This window comes from Hylobates moloch, unplaced genomic scaffold, assembly GCF_009828535.3.
Source record: "Hylobates moloch isolate HMO894 unplaced genomic scaffold, HMol_V3 SCAFFOLD_2, whole genome shotgun sequence".
Taxonomy (NCBI): domain Eukaryota; kingdom Metazoa; phylum Chordata; class Mammalia; order Primates; family Hylobatidae; genus Hylobates; species Hylobates moloch.
In genome coordinates, this window is record NW_026652277.1 from 29929612 (window position 1) to 29953959 (window position 24348).

The following is a 24348-nucleotide window of genomic DNA, read 5'->3' on the forward strand; positions in this document are numbered from 1 at the left end:
GAGCTTTGATATTACCAACGTGGTCAGGGACGTGAACTCCATTGAGCTGCGTTTCCAGTCAGCGGTGTTGTATGCAGCACAGCAGAGCAAAGCTCACACTCGCTACCAGGTTCCCCCAGACTGCCCTCCACTTGTGCAGAAGGGTGAATGCCATGTCAACTTTGTTCGGAAGGTAATGGTCTCTCAAACAGGTCGGGTTTTATTTTTGAAGATGGGATGTGCTGGCATATGAAATGCTTATTTGGGCTGGGCGTGGTGGCTGACGCTTGTAATCCCAGCACTTTGGGAGGCCGAGGCGGGCGGATCACGAGGTCAGGAGATCGAGACCACGGTGAAACCCCGTCTCTACTAAAAATACAAAAAATTAGCCGGGCGTGGTGGCGGGCACCTGTAGTCCCAGCTACTCGGAGAGGCTGGGGCAGGAGAATGGCGTGAACCCGAGAGGCGGAGCTTGCAGTGAGCCAAGATTGCGCCACTGCGCTCCAGCCTGGGCGACAGAGCGAGACTCCGTCTCAAAAAAAAAAAAAGAAATGCTTATTTGAAGACTCCCATGGCAATTCAGAAGTTAGGAATCTCTTTCCTGATCCCTTAGTGGGGTTTGAAAATTTGAAATAAGAACCAAAAGATTATTTGAAATATTGTGGAGCATCTTTATCTTTTTCTAAGTTTTCTTCCTGAAGCGTGTTCTGAACTTAGGTAACAGAAAAAGAAAGGAAAAGAAAAATATGTGGCTGATAATGGAACTTTACAAATTATTTTCTTAACATTTAAGTTTATCAAACTTTTCACCAGATTGTGAAAATGTATTAGTGATTCTTGTTTCTAGGAAGCCCTCTGCCGATATTAGTATATTTGATGATATGTTCTTGCATCTTACTGTCAGGTTCTCATAAAATCTAACCAAAAGATAACAAAGTCCACAAAAGTAATTATTTTTCTTAGAATCTGATTCCAGTCTAGAGGACTTGGATCTATTTTACTACATGATTGAATCAGTTTTCTATGTGACATTTGGTTTTTTAATGTTTATTTCATTTTACTTCATACTTAAAAAATTTTAATTGTATAAACTGTACATAAAATTTATCACTTTAATAATTTTTAAGTGTACAGTTTAGTAGTGTTAAGTATATTTACATTGGTAAGTAACCACAGAACTTTCTCATCTTGCAAAACTGAAACTCTATACTCATTACCCATTATATTATATTATACCCATTATTGTTTAAACAACAGTTCTCCATTTCCTTCTCTCTAGCCCCTTGCAACCACCATTCTACTCTTTTCTTTTTTTTTTTTTTTTTTCGAGACTGGGTCGCACTCTGTCACCCAGGCTGGAGTACAGTGGTGCGATCACAACTCACCGCAGCCTCCACCTCCTGGGCTCAAGCGATGCTCCCACCTAGGTCTCTTGAGTAGCTAGGACTACAGGCGAACGCCACCATGGCCAGATAATTTTTGTATTTTTTTTGTAGAGACAGGATTTTGCCATGTTGCCCAGGCTGGTCTCTAACTCTAAGGCTCAAGTAATCTGCCTACTTTGGCCTCCCAAAGTGCCGAGATTACAGGTGTGAGCCACCATGTCTGGCCCATTCTACTCTTTTCTATGTGTTTGATTCCTCTAGAAATCTAAGTGGAATCATACAGTATTTGTTTTTTTGTGACTGACTTATTTCACTTAGCATAATTTTCTCATGATTCATCCATGTTGTAGCATGTGTCAGAATTTCTTTACTTTTTAAGGCTGAATAACATACCATTCCGTGCATATACCACATTTTGTTTATCCATTCATCCATTGACGGACATTTAGGTTGCTTCCACCTTTTGGCTATTGCTGCTATGAACATGGGTGTACAAATATCTCTGCATGACCCTTCTTTCAGTTCTTTTGGATATATTCCCAGAAATGATATGGCTGGATCATATGGTAATTCTCTTTTTAATTTTTCGAGGGATTGGATTTATTATTTATTTATTTATTTGAGATGGAGTCTTGCTCTGTTGCCCAAGCTGGAGTGCAGTGGCGAGATCTTGGTTCACTGCAACCTCCATCTCCCGTGTTAAAACAATTCTCTTGCCTCAGCCCCCCGAGTATCTGGGATTCCAGGCATGCACCACCACACTTGGCTAATTTTTTGATTTTTAGTAGAGACGGAGTTTTGCCATGTTGGCCAGGCTCCTCTTGAACTCCTGACCTCAGGTGATCCACCCGCCTCGGCTTCCCAAAGTGTTGGGATTACAGGCGTGAGCCATGAAATTTAGTTTTAACAACAAATGTAATGATTTGGCTCATTGTAAAGATACTAAACATATTTTCCCAATACTCTTTAGGTAGAACTGTTACAGTAGCTAATATGTTCTGATTAAATTAAGTGGCTCTCTTTCAGCTGGATGGATTTACTATTAAATTATGTTTCCTTAATATAAGTACTAGGGTTAAAATTATACCTCCTCCTGTTTGATTCAACCTACCCAAACTTGTGTCAATGACCCATTAACCATATGTTCAAACTACTGTAATAACAGCCTTAGAGTATTGCTTTGACAATTTTGAATAGTCAAGTATTCCATGGAATATTTGTATACTTATAATTCTGGATAAGATTTATCTTTTGATTCTTTTGCCTTTGGCTTCCAATGACACAGTGGTTTAAATGCTAGAGGTTGTACTTTTTCCCTCTCCCCGTCCTTTTTTTTTTTTTTTTTTTTGAGATGGAATCTCACTCTGTTGCCCAGGCTGGAGTGCAGTGGCGTGACTTTGGCTCACTGCAACCTCTGCCTCCCAGGTTCACGTGATTGTCCTGCCTCAGCCTCCCGAGTAGCTGCGATTACAGGCACCTGCCACCATGCCCGGCTAATTTTTGTATTTTTTTTTTTTTTTGAGACGGAGTCTTGCTCTGTTGCCCAGGCTGGAGTGCAGTGGCATGATCTCAGCTTACTGCAAGCTCCGCCTCCTGGGTTCACACCATTCTCTCGCCTCAGCCTCCCGATAGCTGGGACTACAGGCGCCCACCACCATGCCCGGCTAATTTTTGTATTTTTAGTAGAGATGGGGTTTCACCATGTTGGCCAGGCTGGTCACGAACTCCTGACCTCAGGTGATCCACCCACCTTGGCCTCCCAAAGTGCTGGGATTATAGGTGTGAGCTACTGTGCTGGCTTCCCCTTCCATTTTTAACCTTTATCAAAACTGAAACTATCCTGGATCCTAATGTGAAAAGTTACTTTTCAAGTCAACAATAAAGATAATATAAATGTTATACATATATCCATATGCTATTTTCCCTCCACCCTCTATTCAATTTGTGGCATTTAAAACGTACTCTCAAGTTATCTAGATAGAACATAGCCCTTTGTCACTAACGTCAGGAATCAGACCCAGTTTTCTGCTATCACAATGTTTTGGACACTAACCTCTGGGCAGACTTCCAGAACAATTGCAAGTTGCATCTAGGTATTTCTGACTAGATTGACATGGTCCAGTGGGAAGATACCTGAGTTGAAGACCAAGTCAAGAGTGTTGGGTCTGAATTCTGGCTTTGTGAATATAGAATAACTTGAGGCATGCCCATCATTTGTACATGGAGCTAATCCCTGATATGAGGATATAGTGAAATAACAATGTAAATGCACTTTGCGTGTTGTAAAGTGCTATACAACCATTCAAAATGTAGAGTGGTGATATCTATTTTGGAGGCTTACTACTATAATTACAAGTAATTAACAAGATGCTCAGCTTAGGTTATATGAAGTTAGTGGGGTCTTTAATCTCTTAATCCTGTTATCTTCATAAACTGAGACTGTATGTCACCTCAGGACCACTATTGTATAAATTGATTGTAGAACATGTGTGTTTGAACAATATGAAATCTGATTGTAAAACATGTGTGTTTGAACAATATGAAATCAGTGCACCCTGAAAAAGAACAGAATAACAGCGATTTTCAGGGAACAAGGGAAGATAACCATAAGGTTTGACTGCCTGTGGGGTCAGGCAGAATAGAGCCGTATTTTTCTTCTTGCAGAAAGCCTATAAATGGATGTGCTAGTAGGAGAAATATCACTGAATTCTTTTCCCAGCAAGGAGTGACCCTGGGGAAGGAATGCATTCCTGGGGGTAGGTCTATAGATGGCCACTCTGGGAGTGTCTGTCTTATGTGGTAAGCAGAGACATATACCCTGATATAGGACTGAAATACACCCTGGTCTCCTGCAGTACCCTCAGGCTTACTAGGATTGGGAAATTCCAGCCTGGTAAATTCTAGTCAGACTGATTCTCTGCTCTCGAACCCTGTTTCCTGTTAAGATGTTTATCAAGACAATGTGTGCACAGCGGGACATAGACCCTCATCAGTAATTCTAATTTTGCCTTGCCTTGTGATCTTTATTGCCCTTTGAAGCATGTGATCTTTGTGACTTACTCCCTGTTCATACACCCCCTCCCCTTTTAAAATCCCTAATAAAAACTTGCTAGTTTTGGGGCTCGGGGTCGTCATCACGGTCCTACCAATATATGATGTCATCCCCAGAGGCCCAGCTGTAAAATTTCTCTCTTGGTACTCTTTCTCTTTATTTCTCAGACTGACCGACACTTAGGGAAAATAGAAAAGAACCTATGTTGAAATATTGGGGGCTGGTTCCCCCGATACTCTCTTTCACTAGTTCTTTGAACCTCTGCTTTCCCTGTAGCAACCAAATTCCCCTCTTGTCTCTGCTTCCTTTTCTGTCCAGAATGGATAGTGGGACTCATCACTTTAGCTACTCTCTTACCAATGTTTGATGCCATCTTCCTTATTTTCCATTTACATCTCTGGCCGTTCCTTATAAGTCTCTTTATCCACATCCTTCTTCTCCTAAAAGTTATATTATAAGGCCTTTCTCTGTTCTAGATTCTTTTCTCATTTTATACCCTCTCTAGGCTATCTCATTTTTCATTTCTTCCATAACAAATCTCTTTGCCATTGTCTCCTAATATTGTGTCTTCAGCCCAACTTTTCTTCAATTCCAGACCTTACATTCAGATGCTTATTTAGCATCGTCACTTGTCTGATTCACAGGGACCTAAAGCTCAGTATGCTCCACACTGCGCTTGTGATTTAAATCCTTCTCCCAGGGTTCTGTCTCTTGCTGAATGGAATGCTATCCACAACAGGTGCTCAAGCCAGAAACTTGAGTTTTTCTTGACACCTTTATCTCCTTTTTCTCTCTTCCAATCAATTGCTTAGTCCTCTTGATGATGTGAATAGTACCTCTTCAATAGCTCTTCAGTCTGTTCACATTTCATTTCTGCTACTATGTCTTGAGTTCAGTCATGCCTTGCATGAAATATTGCCCTGGTTGCCTAACTGGCATCCCTGAAGCTTCACTTGCCTTCTTCTAGTTAATCATTCACAGAGCAGCTAGAATGGTCTTTTCAGAAAAAAATGATGACAGCACCGCTTCTCTTCAAACTCTTCAACAGCTTCTCACTGCCTTTAGGCCAATGTCCATGGGTCTTAGCTCTGTCTGGCCCATGCTCACTTCTCCAGTCAACTCCCTGCCTCTTCCCATTGTTGTCTCTTCAGCTCCTGGAATGCATCATACTGTCCTGTACCTCCAGACCTTTGCACATGCTGTTCTTCTGAAAGGAATGCTTCTGGGCCGGCACAGTGACTCATGACTGTAATCCCAGCACTTTGGGAGGCCAAGGCAGGTGGATCACTTGAGTTCAGGAGCTTAAGATCAGCTTGGACAACATGACAAAACCCCAACTCTAAAAAAAATGCAAAAATTAGCCTGTAGTCCCAGCCACTCAGGAGGCTGAGGTGGGAGGAGCCTGGAGGTTAAGGCTGCAGTGAGCCAAGATTATGTCACTGCACTCCAGCCTGGGTGACAGAGTGAGACATCTCAAAAAAAAAAAAAAAAGTTCCTGCTTGCCATTTGCCTGCTCACAGTGGATAAATGGTACTCACCCTTCAGTGTCTTTTTTTTTTTTTTTTTTCAGGAAAACTCATCTTGATACCCATCCTCCTCAACCTCTCACTGTATGTTCCCTGCCTATTTCCATTATAAAACTCATTATACTTGTAATTATTTATTCAATGCTTGAATTTCGTGCTTGACTGTGAGCATTATAAGCAGAAGAGCTGTGTCTGTTGTGTATATTGAAGCACTCCCAGCCTGAAACATAGAAGGCACTTCATAAATACTTCTTGAAGTGGTTAAGAGTGATTTGTAGCTCTTAATGGGGAAAATAGTCTCCCTCATAAGATGTGGATTATTTTGCTCTCCTTCTTTTCCCTATCTCCAATGAAAGAATTACAAATAGATACTAAAATTCTCCCATAAATGTCCCCAAGATGGTTTTCATTCTGAATATGATAATCTGGTGCTTAAGTGGTAAATTTAGACAGATGTGGATGCTATAAAGTAACTTTAGTTCTTTGTTTTTCTTCATAGTAAAAGCAAATTTATCTCTATCTTAGGTGAGTACAGAGCTAAGGAAATAATACCCAAGTGACAACAGTTTGGCCAAATCTTCAGGTTCTATTTTACAAATGACTCCATCTAGAAGGATTTTAGTATTTCCTCTGGTGCTTGTTACTTTTTTCCCCCCATAAAATGTATGACCCAAACTTGTTCCTTTTTAAAAGCTGAACACATAGCTTTACACATTTTAATTAACTGTTCTGAAAATATTTTTTTCTTTTAAGAAGTAGAAATTAGAAAACATTCTGTGTGAAAGGGATTTATTTTACAGAATTATTTCTTATTTTTGAATTTGAACTCTGTAACCTAATATGGAAGTTGAGTGTCATCAAGGGAGAGACAGGTACCCAGGTCAAATAAGATTGGGTAAAATGTCTGCCTTGGCCACCTGTGTCAGGGGCTAAAGATCGAACTGATTGTTTTTGGGCTTCATGTTCAGAAACAAGGACTTCTGAATTCATACCTGAGGTTGGCAAGTTTAGCCAGAGCTTTTTAAAACCTATTTATAAAGTGTTTGTCCTTCAATATGTTTCTGCATTCTCTTTTTTTTTTTTGAGACCGAGTTTCACTCTTGTTGCCCAGGCTGGAGTGCAGTGGTGCGATCTTGACTCACCATAACCTCTGCCTCCCGGGTTCAAGCGATTCTCCTGCCTGAGCCTCCTGAGTAGCTGGGATTACAGGTGTGTGCCACCACACCCAACTAATTTTGTATTTTTAGTAGAGACGAGGTTTCTCCATGTTGGTCAGGCTGGTCTCAAACTCCCAGCCTCAGATGATCCACCCGCCTTGGTCTCCCAAACTGTTGATATTACATGCGTGAGCCACTGCGCCCGGCCTCCTCATTCTTTTCAATTATTACATGTAAGCACAATATTCTTTGTAGCTTTTCGATTTAAATGCAATGGTTAGGTTCAGGGATATTATAGAGAAGTTTAAAGAGGAACTATTGAGTTGCTTCAATGTAGTATGCATTTGAAGAATAAATGTACAACTCTTCATAGATTTTATGTTCTTAGAACATTTCTGCCAAATTTATCTGTTTCATAGGTTATGTGCAACATAGATATATTGGATATATTGGATATTGTATTAGTTATCTATTGTGATGTAACAAATTATGCCAAAACTTATCAGCTTAAAACAACATTTATTGATGAGAACACATGGACACATAGAGGGGAACAACACACCCTGGGGCCTGCCAGAAGGTGGAGGGTGGGAGGAGAGAGAAGATCAGGAAAAATAACTAATGGGTACTAGGCTTAATAGCTGGATGATGAAATAATCTCTATGACAAACCCCCGTGACACAAGTTTACCTATATAACAAACCTGCACTTGTACCCCTGAACTTAAAAGTTAAAAAAAGAAAACATGTGGACTATAGGTTTTCTGATTTCTAAAAAATAATAATAAACAAAACATTTATTATGGTGGCTTCTGTTAGTTAGGAATCTGAGTTGAGTGTGGCTTAGCTGGGTGCCTCTGGCTTAAAGTCTCTCATGAGGTTATAGTCAAGCTGTCAGCCACGGCTGCAGTTGTCTCAAGGCTTGGCTCAAGATGTCTCAAGGCTGAAGAGTCTGTTTCTGAGCTCACTTGTGGTTATTGGCAGACCTCAGATTGCTCATATGGGTCTCTCCACAGAGCTGCCCCATGACACAGAGGCTGGCTTCCCTCTTGGCCAAGAGAGGGCATGAGAAAGTACCCAAAATTCAAGGCTTAGTCTCTTATAACCTAATTAATAAAATCACATCATTTCTGCTATATGCTGTGGGTTAGAAGTGATTCACTAGGTCACTTCAAAGTGGGGATCATTGTGGGCCACCTCAGAGGCTGTGTATGGTGGTTGGGGGGCACACACACAGTTTTGCACTAACTTGTGGTCCCCCCAAATTCATATGTCGAAGTCCTAACCTCTGGTATCTCAGAATGTAATCATCTTTGGAGAAGGTCTTTAAGGGCTTATTAAGATAAAATGAGGCAGTTAGGGTGGGCCCTATTCCAATACAACTAGTGTCCTTGTAAGAAGGGGACATTTGGACAATGAAGAGAGACACAAGGGATGCCTAGCACAGAAAAAGACCATGTGAGGACACAGTGCAAACAGAGGAGAGAGGCCTCAGGAGGAACCAAACCTGCTGATAGCTTGATTTTGGACTTCACTATGAGAAAATAAATTTCCATTGTTTAAACCATTTAGTTTGTGATACTTTGTTATTGCTGCCATAGCAAACTTACATACACATACGTAACATTTTGAAAGAAAATGTTTCTCATAATGTTTAAATTTCATGGTAATCAGAATATATCTTCTTTTTCTCCTTGAAATTGCAGGAGCAATGTTCCTTTAGTTGGGACTGGGGGCCTTCCTTTCCTACCCAGGGAATCTGGAAAGATGTTAGAATTGAAGCCTATAATATTTGTCACCTGACCTACTTCACATTTTCCCCAATATATGGTAAGCTGAAAGATGTGGTTTTTTTGTGTTTTTTTTTGAGTCTTCTTGTTATAAAAATTGGGTTTATAATTGAAATACAGACGTATGTTTTTCAGAGATTTAGAATTTTTAAAAACTTTGTGGTACAATCAATTTATAAAAGTAAAAAATAGGTGCCAACTGATTTTACATGAAAATCGACAATATAAAGCAGGTATGTAGGTAGATATCTTTTAGCATATTTTACAGAAAAAGGAAAAAATAAAATGGAAGAGCAGCTCCAAGTTTTCCTGAGGTAAGTATTCTTTCTTGAAAGAACTGGGCCTGCTGGCTGGTGCTCCTTTTTGCTGCCTCTGTAGTCACTTTTAGTGTCGAATTCTTGCTTTGCTCACATCGTTAGACTGGCTTTCTGTCTCTGTACATTTTCTTCATAACCGGGAGCACTACTCTGAGGGCCCTGACACAAGGGCCCTGACACAACACCCTTGTGAAGAGTTAAAAATAAACAGGAAGGTAAACAGGGCAAAAGAAAGATTTCTTTTCTTTTCTTTTCTTTTCTTTTTTTCTGAGATGAAGTTTCACTCTTGTTGCCCGGGCTGGAGTGCAATGGCGCGATCTTGGCTCACTGCAGCCTCTGCCTCCCAGGTTCAAGTGATTCTCCTGCCTCAGCCTCCTGAGGAACTGTGATTACAGGCATGTGCCACCACGCCCAGCTAATTTTGTATTTTTAGTAGAGACAAGGTTTCTCCATGTTGGTCAGTCTCAAACTCCTGACCTCAGGTGATCTGCCCGCCTCAGCCTCCCAAAGTGCTGGGATTACAGGCGTAAGCCACCGTGCCTGGCCAAAAGAAATATTTCTAAGGTGAAAAATAGTACTTTTTAAGTTGAAGCAACTATTCAATATCAAGGAGCATTGAAATAGAACCTCAGAAATCTCACAGATGTCAGTGGATAAGTTAAAAGCTGGTTAAATATTTATTGCTTTCTTTGCTCAGTGCTGTGTTTATTTGATAAAAGAAATAGAGTAGGTACACTGATCCCTTCATGTGTGTGGGGGGGGAGATACAAACAATTACCAAACAAAACAAATAACCTTCCAAGATAAGAGCCAGAAAATCAAAGATCAGTGAGGATTTGAGAAGTTAGGGAAATGAAGGGTGAAGATGGAGGCAAGTGAGATCTTAAATGAGAGCTTGCAATGCTCAGTGTAATCACACGGAGGCCTAACTAGATGAAATCAGTAAGAAAGAATGTGGTGTGTCAGTACAAGAGTTCTGTTATCTTGAGAACCCTGGTGACCTTAGCTTGCTATTCAATTGAGCCAAATCTGTACTTTCTGAAGGCAGAAGATGAAAGCAAATGATAGATGCTTAGATTTGAGGAGGTTATTTGGTGCTGTTGGTATTTTTAAACTTTAAAACGGCATTAAAAGATCTAATTTAAATTGCACATGTAAATGTGGCTGTGCTTATAATTCTCTAGTTTAGTGCCTCCCAAACTATTCTTTTTTTTTTTTTTTTTTTTTGAGACGGAGTCTCGCTCTTTCGCCCAGGCTGGAGTGCAGTGGCGCGATCTCGGCTCACTGCAAGCTCCGCCTCCCGGGTTCACGCCATTCTCCTGCCTCAGCCTCTCCGAGTAGCTGGGACTACAGGCGCCCGCCACCACGCCCGGCTAATTTTTTGTATTTTTAGTAGAGGCGGGGTTTCACCGTGGTCTCGATCTCCTGACCTCGTGATCCGCCCGCCTCGGCCTCCCAAAGTGCTGAGATTACAAGCGTGAGCCACCGCGCCCGGCCCCAAACTATTCTTCTGAGGTGTAATCCAACTAAAGATTTTCGCTACTAAAATCAAATAATGGTTTAATCTCCCTTCATCCCATGTTACCACCCATACATTTTCTCAGGTATAAATAACAGAATCTGGTGTGAGAAGTGGTCTGAGCTGAGCGCAGTGGCTCATGCCTGTAATTCCAGCACTTTGGGAGGCCAAAGTGGGTGGATTCCCTGAGCCTAAGAGTTAGAGACCAACCTGGGCAACATGGCAAAATCCTATCTCTGACAAAAAATACAAAAAATACAAAAATTAGCCAGGCCTGGTGGCGTTCACCTGTAGTCCCAGCTACTCAAGAGGCTGAGGTGGGAGGATCACTTGAGCTCAGGAGGTAGAGTTGCTGTGAGTTGTGATTGTACCACTGCACTCCAGCCTGGGTGACAGAGCGAGATGCTGTTTCAAAAAAAAAAAAAAGTGGTCTGATTTAGCAAAAAGTTATTTATTTGTTTTGAAGCTTAATCAGTATTTTAGGTGGTCTGCAAAATGCAGTATAAGCTCTAGGTACCCTGTTGCTTGAAAAAAATTTGAATAATACTGCTCTGGTTTAATTTACAATTTGAATATGAAACTAAACATTTCTTCCTGAGTTATTAGAGTTCACTTTATTAGTCACTAGTGACTGAGTGAATTTTATATGAATTAAATTAATTTAAATGATGCTTAAAATTCAATTTAGATTCAGTGTAAACAGTTCCTCTCAGCTACATTTGTGAAGGTTAAATACATTTTTTAAATTGATACATAATATTTGTACATATTTATGGGGTATGTGTGGTATTTTGTTACATGCATAGAGTGTGTAATGATCAAGTCAAGGTATTTCGGGTATCTATCACCTCTAGTATTTATCATTTCTGTGTGTTGGGAATATCTCAAGTCCTCTCTTCTAGCTATTTTGATATATACAATACATGTTGTTAAGTATAGTCACACTATTATGCTGTCAAACATTAGAACTTATTCCTTCTATTTAAATGCATGCTTGTACCCATTCATCAGCCTTTCTTCATTCCTCTCTGCCACTCATATACCCCTCCTAGCCTCTGGTCTCTATTATTTCACTCTCTACCTCCATGAGATCAACATTTTTATCTCCGACGTGTGAGTGGCAAGATGCAAAATTTGTCTTTCTGTGTCTGACTTATTTCACTTAACATAATGACCTCCAGTTCCATCCATGTTGCTGTGGAAGATATGATTTTATTCTTTTTTATCCATTCATCTGTTGATGGACACGTAGGTTGATTCTATATCTTTGCTACTGTGAATAGTGCTGCAATAAACATGGGGGTGCAAGAATCTTTTTGTTATACTGATTTATTTTTCTATGGATAAATACCTATTAGTGGGATTCTTGGATTGTATGGTAATGGTTCTACTATTAGTTTCTTGAGAAATATTGTATTTCCATTGTGGCTGTATTCACTCACGTTCCCACTAACAGTGTATAAATGTTTCCTCTTCTCTGCATCCTCTCCAGCATCTATTATTTTTTGTCTTTTCAGTAATAGTCATTCTAACTGGAGTAAGATAGTATTTGTGGTTTTGATTTACATTTCCCTGATGATTAGTGATGTTGACCATTTGTGCATATGCCTGTTGGCCATTTGTATGTCTTCTTTAGAGAAATGTCTATTCATGTCCTTTGCCCACTTTTAAATGGGGTTATTTGCTTTTTTACTGTTCAGTTGAGTTCCTTGTGTATTCCAGATATTAGTAACTTGTCAAATGAATGAATAGTCTGCAAATATTTTCTCCCATTCAACAAGTTGTCTCTACATTCTGTTGAATGTTTCCTTTGCTGTGAAGAAGCTTTTTAGTTTAATATAGTACTATTTGTCTATGTTTATGTTTGTTATCTTTGCTTTTGAGATCTTAGCTATAAAAATCTTTGTCTAGATTGATGTCTTGAAATGCTTCTCATGTGTTTTCTTCTAATAGTTTTATTGTTTCAGGTCTTATGTTTAAGTCTTTAATCCATCTTGAGTTGATTTTTATTTACAGTGAGAGATAAGAGTCCAGTTTCATTTTTCTGCATATGGATATCCAATTTTCCCAGCACTATTTATTGAAGAGGATTGAAGAGGGTATTCTTTCTCCAATGCATGTTCTCTGACCAAGATGCCTTTGTGAAAAATCAATTAGTTATAAATAAGTAGATTTATTTCTGGGGTTTAGATTCTGTTCCTTTGGTTTATGTGTCTGTTTGCAGGTAGTGTGATGCCTTCTTTTGACTCAGGATTGATTTGGTTGTTTGAGCCCTTTTTTGGTTCCTTATGAATTGTAGGATTGTTTTTTCTATTTCTGTAAAAAGTGACATTGGTATTTTGATAGTAATTGCATTGACTCTGTAGATTGCTTTGGGTAGGATGGTGGTCATTTTAATGATATTAATTCTTCCAACCCATGAGCATGGAATGTTTTTTGATTTATTTGTGTGACCTCTTCAATTTATTTCATCAGATGTTTATAGTTTTCCTTGTAGAGGTCTTTCACCTTTTTGGTTACATTTATTCCTAGGTATTTTATTTTTTGTAGCTATTGTAAATGGGATTGCCTTCTTGATTTCTCTCTCAGCTAGTTCATCATTGATGTGTAGAAACACTACTAATTTTTGTATATTGACTTTGTATCCTACAAATTTGCTGAATTTATTTATCAGATCTAAGAATTTTTTTTATGAATCTTCCACATTTTTACAGATGTAAGAGCATGTCATCTGCAAAGAGGAATAATTTTACTTCCTCTTTTCCAATTTGGATACCTTTTATGTTTTTCTCTTGCTTGATTGCCCTGGATAGGACTTCCAGCATTTTATTGGATAGGAGTGGTGAACGTGGGCATCCTTTTCCCATTCTAGTTCTTAGAGAAAAGACTTTCAGCTCCTCCTCATTTGGTGTGATGTTAGCTCTGGGTTTTTACATGTGGCCTTTATTATGTTGAGGTATGATCCTTCTATGACTAATTTGTTGATAGTTTTTATCATGAAGGGATATTGAATTTTATTAAATGCTTTTTCTGCGCCTATTGAGATGATCGTCTGTTTTCTGTCTTTCATTCTGTTGATGTGATGTATCACGTTTATTGATTTGTGCAAATGTAAGATCCTTGCATCCCTGGGATAAATTCCATTTGCTCATGGTATATTACCTTTTTGATGTACTGTTGGAGTTGGTTTGCTAGGATTTTGTTGAGGATCTTTGGATCCATGCTAATCAGGAATATTGAACTGTAGTTTTCTTTCTTTCTTTTCTTTTCTTTCCTTTTTTTTTTCTTGCTGCCTCTCTGTGTGGTTTTGATATTAGTGTGATGCTGACCTCTAGAATGAGTTAGAGAGAATTATCTCCTCTTCAATTTTTGGAATAGTTTGTGTGGAATTGGTATTAGTTCTTCATTGTAACTTTGGTAAAATTTGGCAGTGAAGGCATCCAGTCCTGGATTTTTTTCTGTTGGAAGATTTTATTACTGATTCAGTCTTGCTACTTATTATTAGTCATTCAGGTTCACTATTTCCTTCCCTTCCCTTCCTTCCTTCCTTCCTTCCTTCCTTCCTTCCTTCCTTCCTTCCTTCCTCCTTCCTTCCTTCCTTCCTTCCTTCCTTCCTTCCTTCCTTCCTTCCTCTTTCTTTCTTTCTTGTTTGCATGCTTGCTTGCTTGCTTTTTTCTTCCTTCCTTCCTTCTTTTTTTTTCTTTCTTTCTTTCTTTCTTTCCTTTTTCTTTCTTCCTTTCTTTCTTTCTCTTTCTTTCTTCTTTCTTTCTCCCTCTCTCTTTCTCTCTCTTTCTTTATTCCTTTCTTCCTTTTTTCCTTTCCTTTCCTTTTCCGCCTTGCCTTGCCTTTTCCTTTTTCCTCCCTGTCTCCCTCCTTTCCTTTATTTCTTTTCCTTTCCTTTCCTTCCTGACAGGGCCTTGCTATGTTGCCCAGGCTGGTTTCCAACTCCTGTTCTCAAGCAATCCTCCTGCCTTGGCCTCCCAAAGTGTTGGAATTACATGAGCCACTGCACCTGGCCTCTATTTTTTTGTCAGTCAGTATCGGCAGGTTGTATGTGTCTGGGAATTTACCTATTTCCTCTGTGTTTTTCAGTTTGTTAGTGTATAGTTGTTCATAATAGTCTCTGGTGATCTGTTGTGTTTCTGTAGTATCAGTTGTAATGTATCCCTTCTCATTTCTCATGTATATATATTTTGTATATAATAATATACAAAATATTAGTATATTTTGTAAATGTGTATTAGGTTCATTTGGTCTAAAGTACAGCTTTCTGATTTTGTTTAATGGGTCTTCTCCTTGATTAGTCTACATAGGGGTTTATCAATCTTGTTTTCAAAAAACAAACTTTTCATTTCATTGATCCTTTGCTTTTTTTTTGGTCTCTATTTCATTGAGTTCTGCTCTGATCATTATTATCACTTTTCTTCTTCTAATTTTGGATTGAGTTTGTTCTTGTTTTTCTAGTTCCTTGAGGAGCATTGTTAGGTTGTTTATTTGAAATCTTTCTACTTTTTGGATGTAAGTATTTGTTGCTATAAAATTCCCTCTTAGCACTGCTTTTGCTGTATTCCATAGGTTTTGATATGTTGTGCTTCAATTTTTATCTGTTTCAAGACATTTTTTATTACCTCCTTAATTTCTTTCTTGACCTAATTGTCATTTCAGAACATGTTGTTTAATTTCCATGTGCTTGTGCAGGTTTCAAAGTTCCTCTTGTTATTGATTTCTAGTTTTATTCTACTGTGGTCTGAAAAGATACTTGATATGATTTTAATTTTTAAAAACTTGTTGAGTCATTTTTTTGCCTAACCTATTATCTATCCTTGAGAATATACTATGTGCTAATGAGAAGAATGTGCATTTTGTAGCCATAGTCTATTTTGTAAATGTGTATTAGGTTCATTTGGTCTAAAGTACAGCTTAAATACAATGTTTCTTTGTTAATTTTTTGTCTAGATAATCTGTGTAATGCTGAGAGTAAGATGTTGAAATCCCCCACTATTATTGTATTGGAATCTGTCTCTCTTTAGATTTAGTAATATTTGCTTCATGAATCTGGGTGCTCCAAGTTGGGTGCAGATATATGTAGAATTATTATATTCTCTTGTGGATTTGATCCTTTCATCATGATATAGTGACCTTTTTTGTCTGTTTTTACTGTTTTTTGACTTAAACTTTGTTTTATTTGATGTTGATATAGCTATGCCTGCTCATTTTCATTTCCATTTGCATGGAATGTATTTTTCCATTCCTTTACTTTCAGTCCATATATGTCTTTAGGGGTGAGTTGAGCTGCTTGTAGGCAGCATATAGTTTGGTCATGTTTTTAAAAAATCCAGTCAGTCAATTTATATCTTTTAGGTGGAAAGTTTAATTCATTTACCCTCAAGGTTATTATTAATATATGAGGGCTTATTCCTGTCATTTTATTAATTGACTTCTGGTTGTTTTGTATACCTTTTTTTCTTTCTATTATTGTTTATCACTGTGGTTTGGTGTTTTTCTGTAGTGTTAACATTTGGGTCCTTTATGATCCTCATTTGTGTTTACTCAACCAGTGGTTTTATGCTTTTATGTATTTTCATGATGGTAGGTATTATCCTTTCGCTTCCATGTGTAGAACTCCCTTAACCGTTTCTTGTAGGGCTGGTCTAGCGGTGATGAATTCCCTCAGCTTTTGCTTGTCTTAGAAAGACAATTTGTCCTTTATTTATGAAGGATAAATTTCCTGGGTATGGCATCTTTGGCTGGGAGCTGTTCTCTTTCATCACTTTGAATATATCATTCCATTTTTTCCTGGCCTGTGAGGTTTTTGCTGAAAAATCTGATCTGCTGTTAGTGTGATGAGGGTTTCCTTATAAGTAACTAGGTGCTTTTCTCTTGCTGATTTTAGAATTCTCTCTTTGTCTTTGACTTTTGACAGTTTGACTATAATGTGCCATGGAGAAGGCCTTATTGAATGGATCTATTTGGGAATCTCTGAGATTTTTGTATCCAGATACTAAATCTCTTGCTAGACTTGGGAAGTTTTCAGCTATTATTTTGTTAAGTAGGTTTTCTCTCTTTGTAATTTTCTGTTTGCTTTCTGGCACACTGAAAATTAGAATATTTAGTTACTTTATGGTATTCCATATGGCATGTAGTCTTTTGTCAATCTTTTTTATTCTTTTAAAAAATTTTTGTTTGACTGGTTTACTTCCAAAGATCTGTCCTCAAGTTCTAAAATTCTTTCTTCTGCTTTCTCTAGTTATTGTTGAAGCTTTCAAATGTATTTTGTATTTCATTCAACAAATTCTTCAGTTCCAGAATTTGTTTGGTTCTTTTTTATTATATCTGTCTCTTTGGTAAATTTCTTATTGATATCCTGAATTGTTTTTCTGATTTCTTTTTTTTTCCGAGTTATCTTGCATCTCAATGAATGTCTTTAATTTCCTTATTTTGAATTCTTTATATGGGATTTCATACTTTTTATTGGAATCTGTTGGATAATTATTTTGTTCCTTTGGAAGTGTCATATTTCCTTGCTTTTGTATGTTTCTTGTGTCCTTATGTTTATATCCATGCATCTGGTGTAACAACCACTTTTTCCAATTTTTTGAATTCACTTTTATAGGGGAGAAATTTTTCCTGAAGATGTATCTGTGGTACTGTTTGGGTAGGGCACTTTTGCTTTGATTTTGAGGGCTTGCAATAGGATAGTTTCTGTATGATTTCTTCAGCTGTAAACAGCATCAGTGGCGTTTGTGATTTCCTCAGTGACTTAGGGTATAGTTGTTAGTGGAGGCTGTAGTGAAGTTTTGCTGGGGATGGGGACATCAAGAGGGCCAGTACTTGGACTTCACTGGTGGCAGCAGCCGGCTGAGTGTGCCTGTCCTTGGGCTTCGGTGCAGTTTATGCTGGCACTGGTGTTAGTGAGTCCAAGCATGATGAATCTTGGGCCTCTAGGTGACTGGCCTGCTTAGGTGCTGGCAGTGGCAGTGGTAGACCGCTGGTCTGGATGGGTGGGTCTTCAGGCCCCTGGGCAGCAGGTGCAGCATGGGAAACGGCAGTAGCAGTGGCAGGACAATCCTCTGGTTTCGAAGAAGTCTGCATTGGTGCTGACAGTGGCTGCAATGGGCTGGGCACACTAGTCCCCAGGCCTGTAGGTGGCACATGCAGGCAGATGTTAGCTGTGGTAGTAGCTGCAGATTTAGTGTTCTTGTCCTCAGGCTCCTGGGAGGAGTGCTCAGGTACCAACAGTGGTGGATGAGGCAGGGTGATCCCCAGGCTTCCAGACCATTTGCTCAGGCACTGAGTGGGAGTGTAGAGCCAGGCCAGGCAGGCCTGTCCTCAGACCCCTCTAGTGGTGCATGTGGGAGCTGGCTGTGGTAGGCAGGCATGGGATGATATCCAGACCACTGGTGGAATGCTTGGGTGGGGGCAGTAGTGACTGTGCTGCCGCCCTGCTCCTGGGAAGGATGGGGTTGCTTTCAGTGGCAGTAGCTGTAGGTGACTGGAGAGCATGCACTTTCGCCCCAAGTAGTGGAGATAAGCAGGGTAGCCCTTCCACAGGGTGTTTTGAAATGTGCAGCAGCCTTGCTCTTGGAGGTGGTGGAGTTGCTTCATCATTGGTGGCAGCAGCCAGCAGCAGTGCCTGGCTACACATGGGGATGTCAGTAAGTCTCCAGGAATGTGGAGATGTAGGGGCTATTAAGCCCAAAGTCAGCATGCAGTCTGCTCGGGGCTAGGCTCTCAAAATGGTGCCTTGCTTTAACCGCTTAGGAGCTCCCTCTCTGGAGCAATGCCATTGCGTATCTTGTAGCTCCCTATACTAGTCTTGGGGGCTGTGAGGGTGGAGGTGCTCTCTCATGGCTAGGATTGTAGGAGTCCATAATGGGAATGTAGACCACTGGAGGCCACTCACCTTCTTCCAGCACTGGGGAGCCTCTCCAGGCTTTCAGCTGGTCCCTGCTAAGCAGGGTTCCTTGCTTTTCTCTCCTTCCTTACCTTAGGTGTTTTCTGTCACTTCTCTGTTGAAATTCAGTGTTTTTTGATAGGTGATCTATCTGAAGGGGTTCTTCTTTGTGGAGGTGGCAAATACCAGATGCTGCTAGTCAGCCATCTTGAAGCTCCTCCCTCATTTTTGAAATATTATGACTGTAATATATTTTGTACTTAACATAGAGAAATATATGTTTCCTGTTAAGAAGATGTGCTTTGTTCATGTTAAGCAGTAATTCCTATATTTCTAATTAATTTTGTAGTTATCAATTTGGTTGTTTGATGTAATAAAATTAGAGTGTAAGCTCATGAGAGCATTAAAAGAGTTCTACCTTTAGGAGTTTTTTCAGAATTTTTTTTTCAGTTTTTATCTGGAAGACAGCAGTTATCACTGATATCAATAGACGTTTAAATGTTGAAAAATAATAAAAGAATAAGCTAATGTGGTCTGGATACTTTTATGTATTTATTTGGTATATACTATGAGGCAGGCACTGTGAGAGTTACTGAAAATTTTTTAAAAAGCTTAATTCATAATAAAAAAGATACATATAATTTTTGTTTAAAATAAAATGTATTCATTTTTAAAATTTAAGTATGAAATGAGGTGGGTCAAAACTAATGCAAGGCTGGGCATGGTGGCTCATGCTTGTAATCTTTAGCACTTTGGGAGACCAAGTTCGAAGGATCACTTGAGGCCAGAAGTTTGAAACTAGCCTGAGCAGACATTGTCTCTACAAAAAATAAAAAAAAAATTAGCCATGTGTGGTGGTATATGCCTGTAGTCCCAAGTACTTGGAGGCTGAGGTGGGATTGTAACCGCCCAATAAATCCACCTTGCCTGCTGCCTAGACAGAGCTGATTTATCAAGACAGGGGAATTGCAATGGAGAAAGAGTAATTCAGGCAAAGCTGGCTGTGTGAGAAATCAGAGTTTTATTATTACTCAAATCAGTCTCCCCAAGCATTCAGCATTTGGGATCAAATTTTTTTTTTTTTTTTTGAGACAGAGTTTTGCTCTGTCACACAGGCTGGAATGCAGTGGGGTGATCTCGGCTCACTGCAACCTCTGCCTCCTAGGTTCAAGTGATTCTCCTGCCTCAGCCTCCCGAGTAGCCTGGACTACAGGCGGTCGACACCACGCCCGGCTTGTTTTTTGTATTTTTGGTAGAGATGGGATTTCACTGTGTTAGTGGGGATGGTCTCGATCTCCTGACCTCGTGATCCACCTGCCTTGGCCTTCCAAGTTGGGATTACAGGCGTGAGCCACCGTGCTGGGCGGGATCAAAGTTTTTAAAGATAATCTGGTGGGTAGGGGCTTGGAAAGTGGGGAGTGCTGATTGGTCAGGTTGGAGACGGAATCATAAGGGGAATGAAGTAAGGTTTTCTTGCTGTCTTCTTTCCTGAGTGGGATGGCAGAAATGGTTGAGCCAGATTACCAGTCTGGGTGGTGTCAGCTGATCCATCCAGTGCAGGGTCTGCAGAATATCTCAAGCACTGATCTAGGTTTTACAATAGTGATGTTATCCCCAGGAGCAATTTGGGGAGGTTCAGACTCTTGGAGCCAGAGGTTGCATGACCTCTAAACTGTAATTTCTAATCTTGTAGCTAATTTGTTAGTCCTGCAAAGGCAGACTGGTCCCCAGGTTGGAAGGGGTCTTTTCAGGAAAGGGCTGTTATCCATTTTGTTTCAGAGTCAAACCATGCACTGAATTCCTTCCCAAAGTTAGTTCAGCCTACTGCCCGGAATGAATAAGAACAGCTTAAATGTTAGAAGCAAGATGGAGTAGATTAGGTCTGATTTCTTTCATTGTCATAATTTCCTCAGTTATAATTTTGCAAAGGCAGTTTCAGGAGGATTACTTGAGCCTGGGAGGTCAAGGCTGCAGTGAGCTAAGATTATTCCACTGTATTCTGGCCCGGGTGACAAAGCAAGACCCTGTCTCAAAAACAAACAAACAAGTAAACAAACAAAACCTAATGCAAACAGTAGCTATCTCTGTAGTAGTGTTACAAATGGTTTGCGTTTTATTCTTCTGTTTAACTGTCTTTTCTAAATTTCTATATTGGGCCTCTGTTATATATATGTATATGTAGTAAGTGGGTAAAGTAGTTATTAAAACAAACTAATCTAGTCTAGTAACTTCAGCTAACTTGATATGAAAGCCTAAACTAATTTGTCTATGGGACACTTTCTGCCTTCCCTCTGTTGAGGCTAGAAAGAGATACTGTCATCTTTGTGCTTTTTCAAGTGTTCAATTTATATCTTGACTTAAAATTATTGAGTTTACTCCTGAAGATCAAAGGACCAACCATAGTTCCTTAACTTAATTGTGTATGACAGAAAGAAGGCTATTAAACTTTTAAAAATTAACGTGAAATTCTTGTGAATTCATTTACTTATATATATGTATATATCTGTTTCTTTTTTGTATTCTTAGTCCTTAAAAATAGTGGTTTCTAAACTTTTGCACTTTTTAATATCCTGTGGTCATTTGTTTGATTTGCCCTAACTTCAGCTTCCTAAATGATGTTCACATATTCTTAATGTTTAAGGTAGTTAATAATAAAACAATTTATATTTGAAAAAATACTGAGGTCAAAGGAAAACAGAAATTACTGCTGTTTATCTTTATCTCTAAGACCTTTGTGATTTATCTAAACATTACGAGATTCCAGTTCATTGGCGTGACTTTCTTTAAAACCTCATTAGCAAATACTAATTTGAAAGATTTTTCCTTAGCTCTGGAATATTCTAATCAGGTTTTAAATATCAGTAACTATTATAGTTACTTTAAAAAGTGAAAGAGTAACTTTAAAGTACTTTAAAAAGTGAAAGGGTAACGCTGTATTGGAAAGAGAAACTGAGATGCTTTTTAGTGGGCGTGGAAACCCAGCAAGAATCTGTTGTCCTTTTCCCTTGGAGATGAGGGCTGGGAGGGAAACTGACCTCATCACTTGGGAGAAGAAAGGGAGAAGTCTGGGCTGAACGTGGGATGCTAAGATATGTGAGGAGGGGATATGGGGAGAGGGTAACTGGTAAGGGCAGATGCCTCAATTCCAAGGATTAAGGACATTTATAAGCAAATAATCTGTCCAAAACTGAAGGCCCTGGATGGTGGTGATGATGATGATGATAATTTTGTGTGTGTGTGTGTGTGTGTGTGTGTGTGAGAGAGAGAGAGAGAAAGAAACAGACATATATTCATTTATTGATTATCTTGTCCATGCTAGGTCTTGTATGTTTACAATCTGATGTGAACTATTCACACTAGGCCATACATTTATTAGGAAGGGATGATTGCCTAATTTTATGAACTTTTCATAAAGTTATATAAACATACTGAGTTAAAAATATACAATAGGTATTTTCTGTTGAAACAATACACTGTTCACTTTTATTACCACATTAGAAATAAATAATATAGAGATGTTTTTCAATGTGTGAGCTCCCTTGCCTTGTCTTCTTGAGCTGAGGTGAGCTGTGAATCTTTGACATGTGCTTGGGACACTTCTGTTACCTTAAAGATGTTCTTTTCACCACCCTATCCAAATTTACTTGCTGTCTCAGCCTAAAGCACCCTCTTCTTCCTGGATGACCTAGCCGTGGAGTTGTAGTGTGGGCTAGCTCTCAGCCAGACCCCGGCCTGCTCAATAGATTAAAGGGCATTGCAATCCTTGGGTTATGGCTTAATACAGAGAATATAATATTAAAATAAAGATTTGTCAGTCTTGTTTATTTGATAAGCATGCATTTTTTTAATGCATTCATTTGGAATCAATTTTTCATTCATCTTTAAATTATTTTTTCCATAAAATAATCCTTGAAAATAACTTTATGGGTATTTTGCTTGAAATACTCATAAAGAGGGTAGGTTGCTTGAATAATTTTTCCTCTGATTAGTCTCCTCATTGCTTGAGTAAATTTTCTTCTTTGGAGCTTACTAACTTATCCTTGTTCTGGGGAACATTTTGCCTTGGGTCTCTTTTGCCTTGATTTCATTTTCAAGGATTTTGTGCTGCTGAGTAGGCAAGGAGATCTTGCTGCTTGGCGAAGAAGAGGGAAAACAGCTGTTTTAACTAACTGTGGGCCAGCATTTTTGGCTGAGGCAATGGTTAGCTCTTTGAAAAGCAGCTGCTTAAGTCTGTCCCATGATTCTGGCAGGAGTACATGAAAATATCTAATGTTTGAATTTATAAATTCCATGGCTCGTTCATTTCATTTGGTGTCATTGCTGTTTCTTTAAATGCACATAACTACCTTTCCCTGCAGCTTTTCATATTCTATTAAAGATAGAGGAAGAAGATAGCCTGCAAAAGGGGGAGCTGTGAGGAGCTCAGCAGGGCAAAGCTAATCCAGGCAGCTATCTTTGAATAGCTTTTCCCCTCAATGAGATGAAGCATCTTTTTCATCTACCAGTGTTTGCAGATTCATCCCTTGCTGACTTGAATGTGCCCTGCCTCTGAACTTTCACTGCCCTGCTAGTCCTTATGGTTCCCGATGCCATCCTGTACTCTTAACTGTGACACTGGGTATATTTTATCTTTCTAAATATGTTCAAAGAGTTAGAGACAACATATTTGCCTTTTTGGATTGGGATATAATTTATAATGCCTGTCAAGGTTTACAGACAGTAGTTATTCAAGAAATAGATTTCATTTGCTTGACAGAAATGCTCACATAACTATTTTAGTGCCCTCATCAGCTAGTTTAGGTTACAAAGACGCTATTTTGATAAGTACAGGAACTGTGGCATCATGTAAATATACATTTAGCAGAGGATCAGACATATTCTCTATGTTTGTAGATTTCAGTGTGCTTTCTTTTTTTACTTTGAGACAAAGTCTCATGCTGTTGCACGGGCTGGAGAGTAGTGGAGCGATCTCAGCTCACATTAGCCTTGACCTCCTGGGCTCAAGCGATCCTCTCATCTCAGCTGCTCAAGTAGCTGGGACCACAGGTGTGCCACCACACCCAGCTAATTTTAAAATTATTTTTAGAGATGGGGTCTCATTATGTAGCCCAGGCTGGTCTCAAACACCTGGGCTCAAGAGATCCTCCTGCCTCAGCCTACCAAAGTGCTGGGACTGTAGGCATGAGCCACTACACTCGGCCCATTTCAGTATTCTTTTTTATAGAGACCCTCTTATAAGAGGCTAACATTTTATTGTTACAGTGCCCCCAAAATGCTTTGTTTTACATTGAATATATTCGACATTTGGCTTTAGGACTCTGAAAGGCAAAAAGTACCTTTGCTTTTGCTTTTCCTCATTATTCATATACAAATGTCAATCATTGTGTACCTGTGAGTGTCATTCCTTTTGGTAGGCATCGCTGCAAGAGGCTCATGGAAAGTCGGGAGCACCAGAGTTAGGAAACCTGGACCCTCGGCCTGTCCATTGGCTCAAGAGGGAAGTGCTGCAGTCAGGGCCTCAGAAACATCTGCAAAGTGACGAGAACATCTCCAAGTTTCTTCTACCTCGAACATTTTATGGTTCTTTTCCTTTATTTGTAAATTAGAATAGTCATTACCACCTAGTGGTATAAGTGTGGAACAACCCAGTTTTTCTTGAAACTAGATATCACATGACTAGATGAAAACATTGATACTTGAGTCTTTATTACAATCAAAGTAAGGCTTAGC

The 24348-nt window shown here is 39.2% G+C and overlaps 1 protein-coding gene across 4 annotated transcripts in view; it reads left to right on the forward strand.

The window, feature by feature from the left end:
- Positions 1-24348, forward strand: part of MANBA (mannosidase beta) — a 114915-nt gene that overhangs the window by 25814 nt on the left and 64753 nt on the right. For all 4 annotated transcript variants that reach the window (XM_032177020.2, XM_058432597.1, XM_032177102.2 and 1 more), the window contains 2 exons: positions 2-172; positions 8805-8928. In XM_032177020.2, coding sequence (XP_032032911.1) covers positions 2-172; positions 8805-8928 — 295 coding nt within the window. The remainder of the gene's footprint in view (position 1; positions 173-8804; positions 8929-24348) is intronic.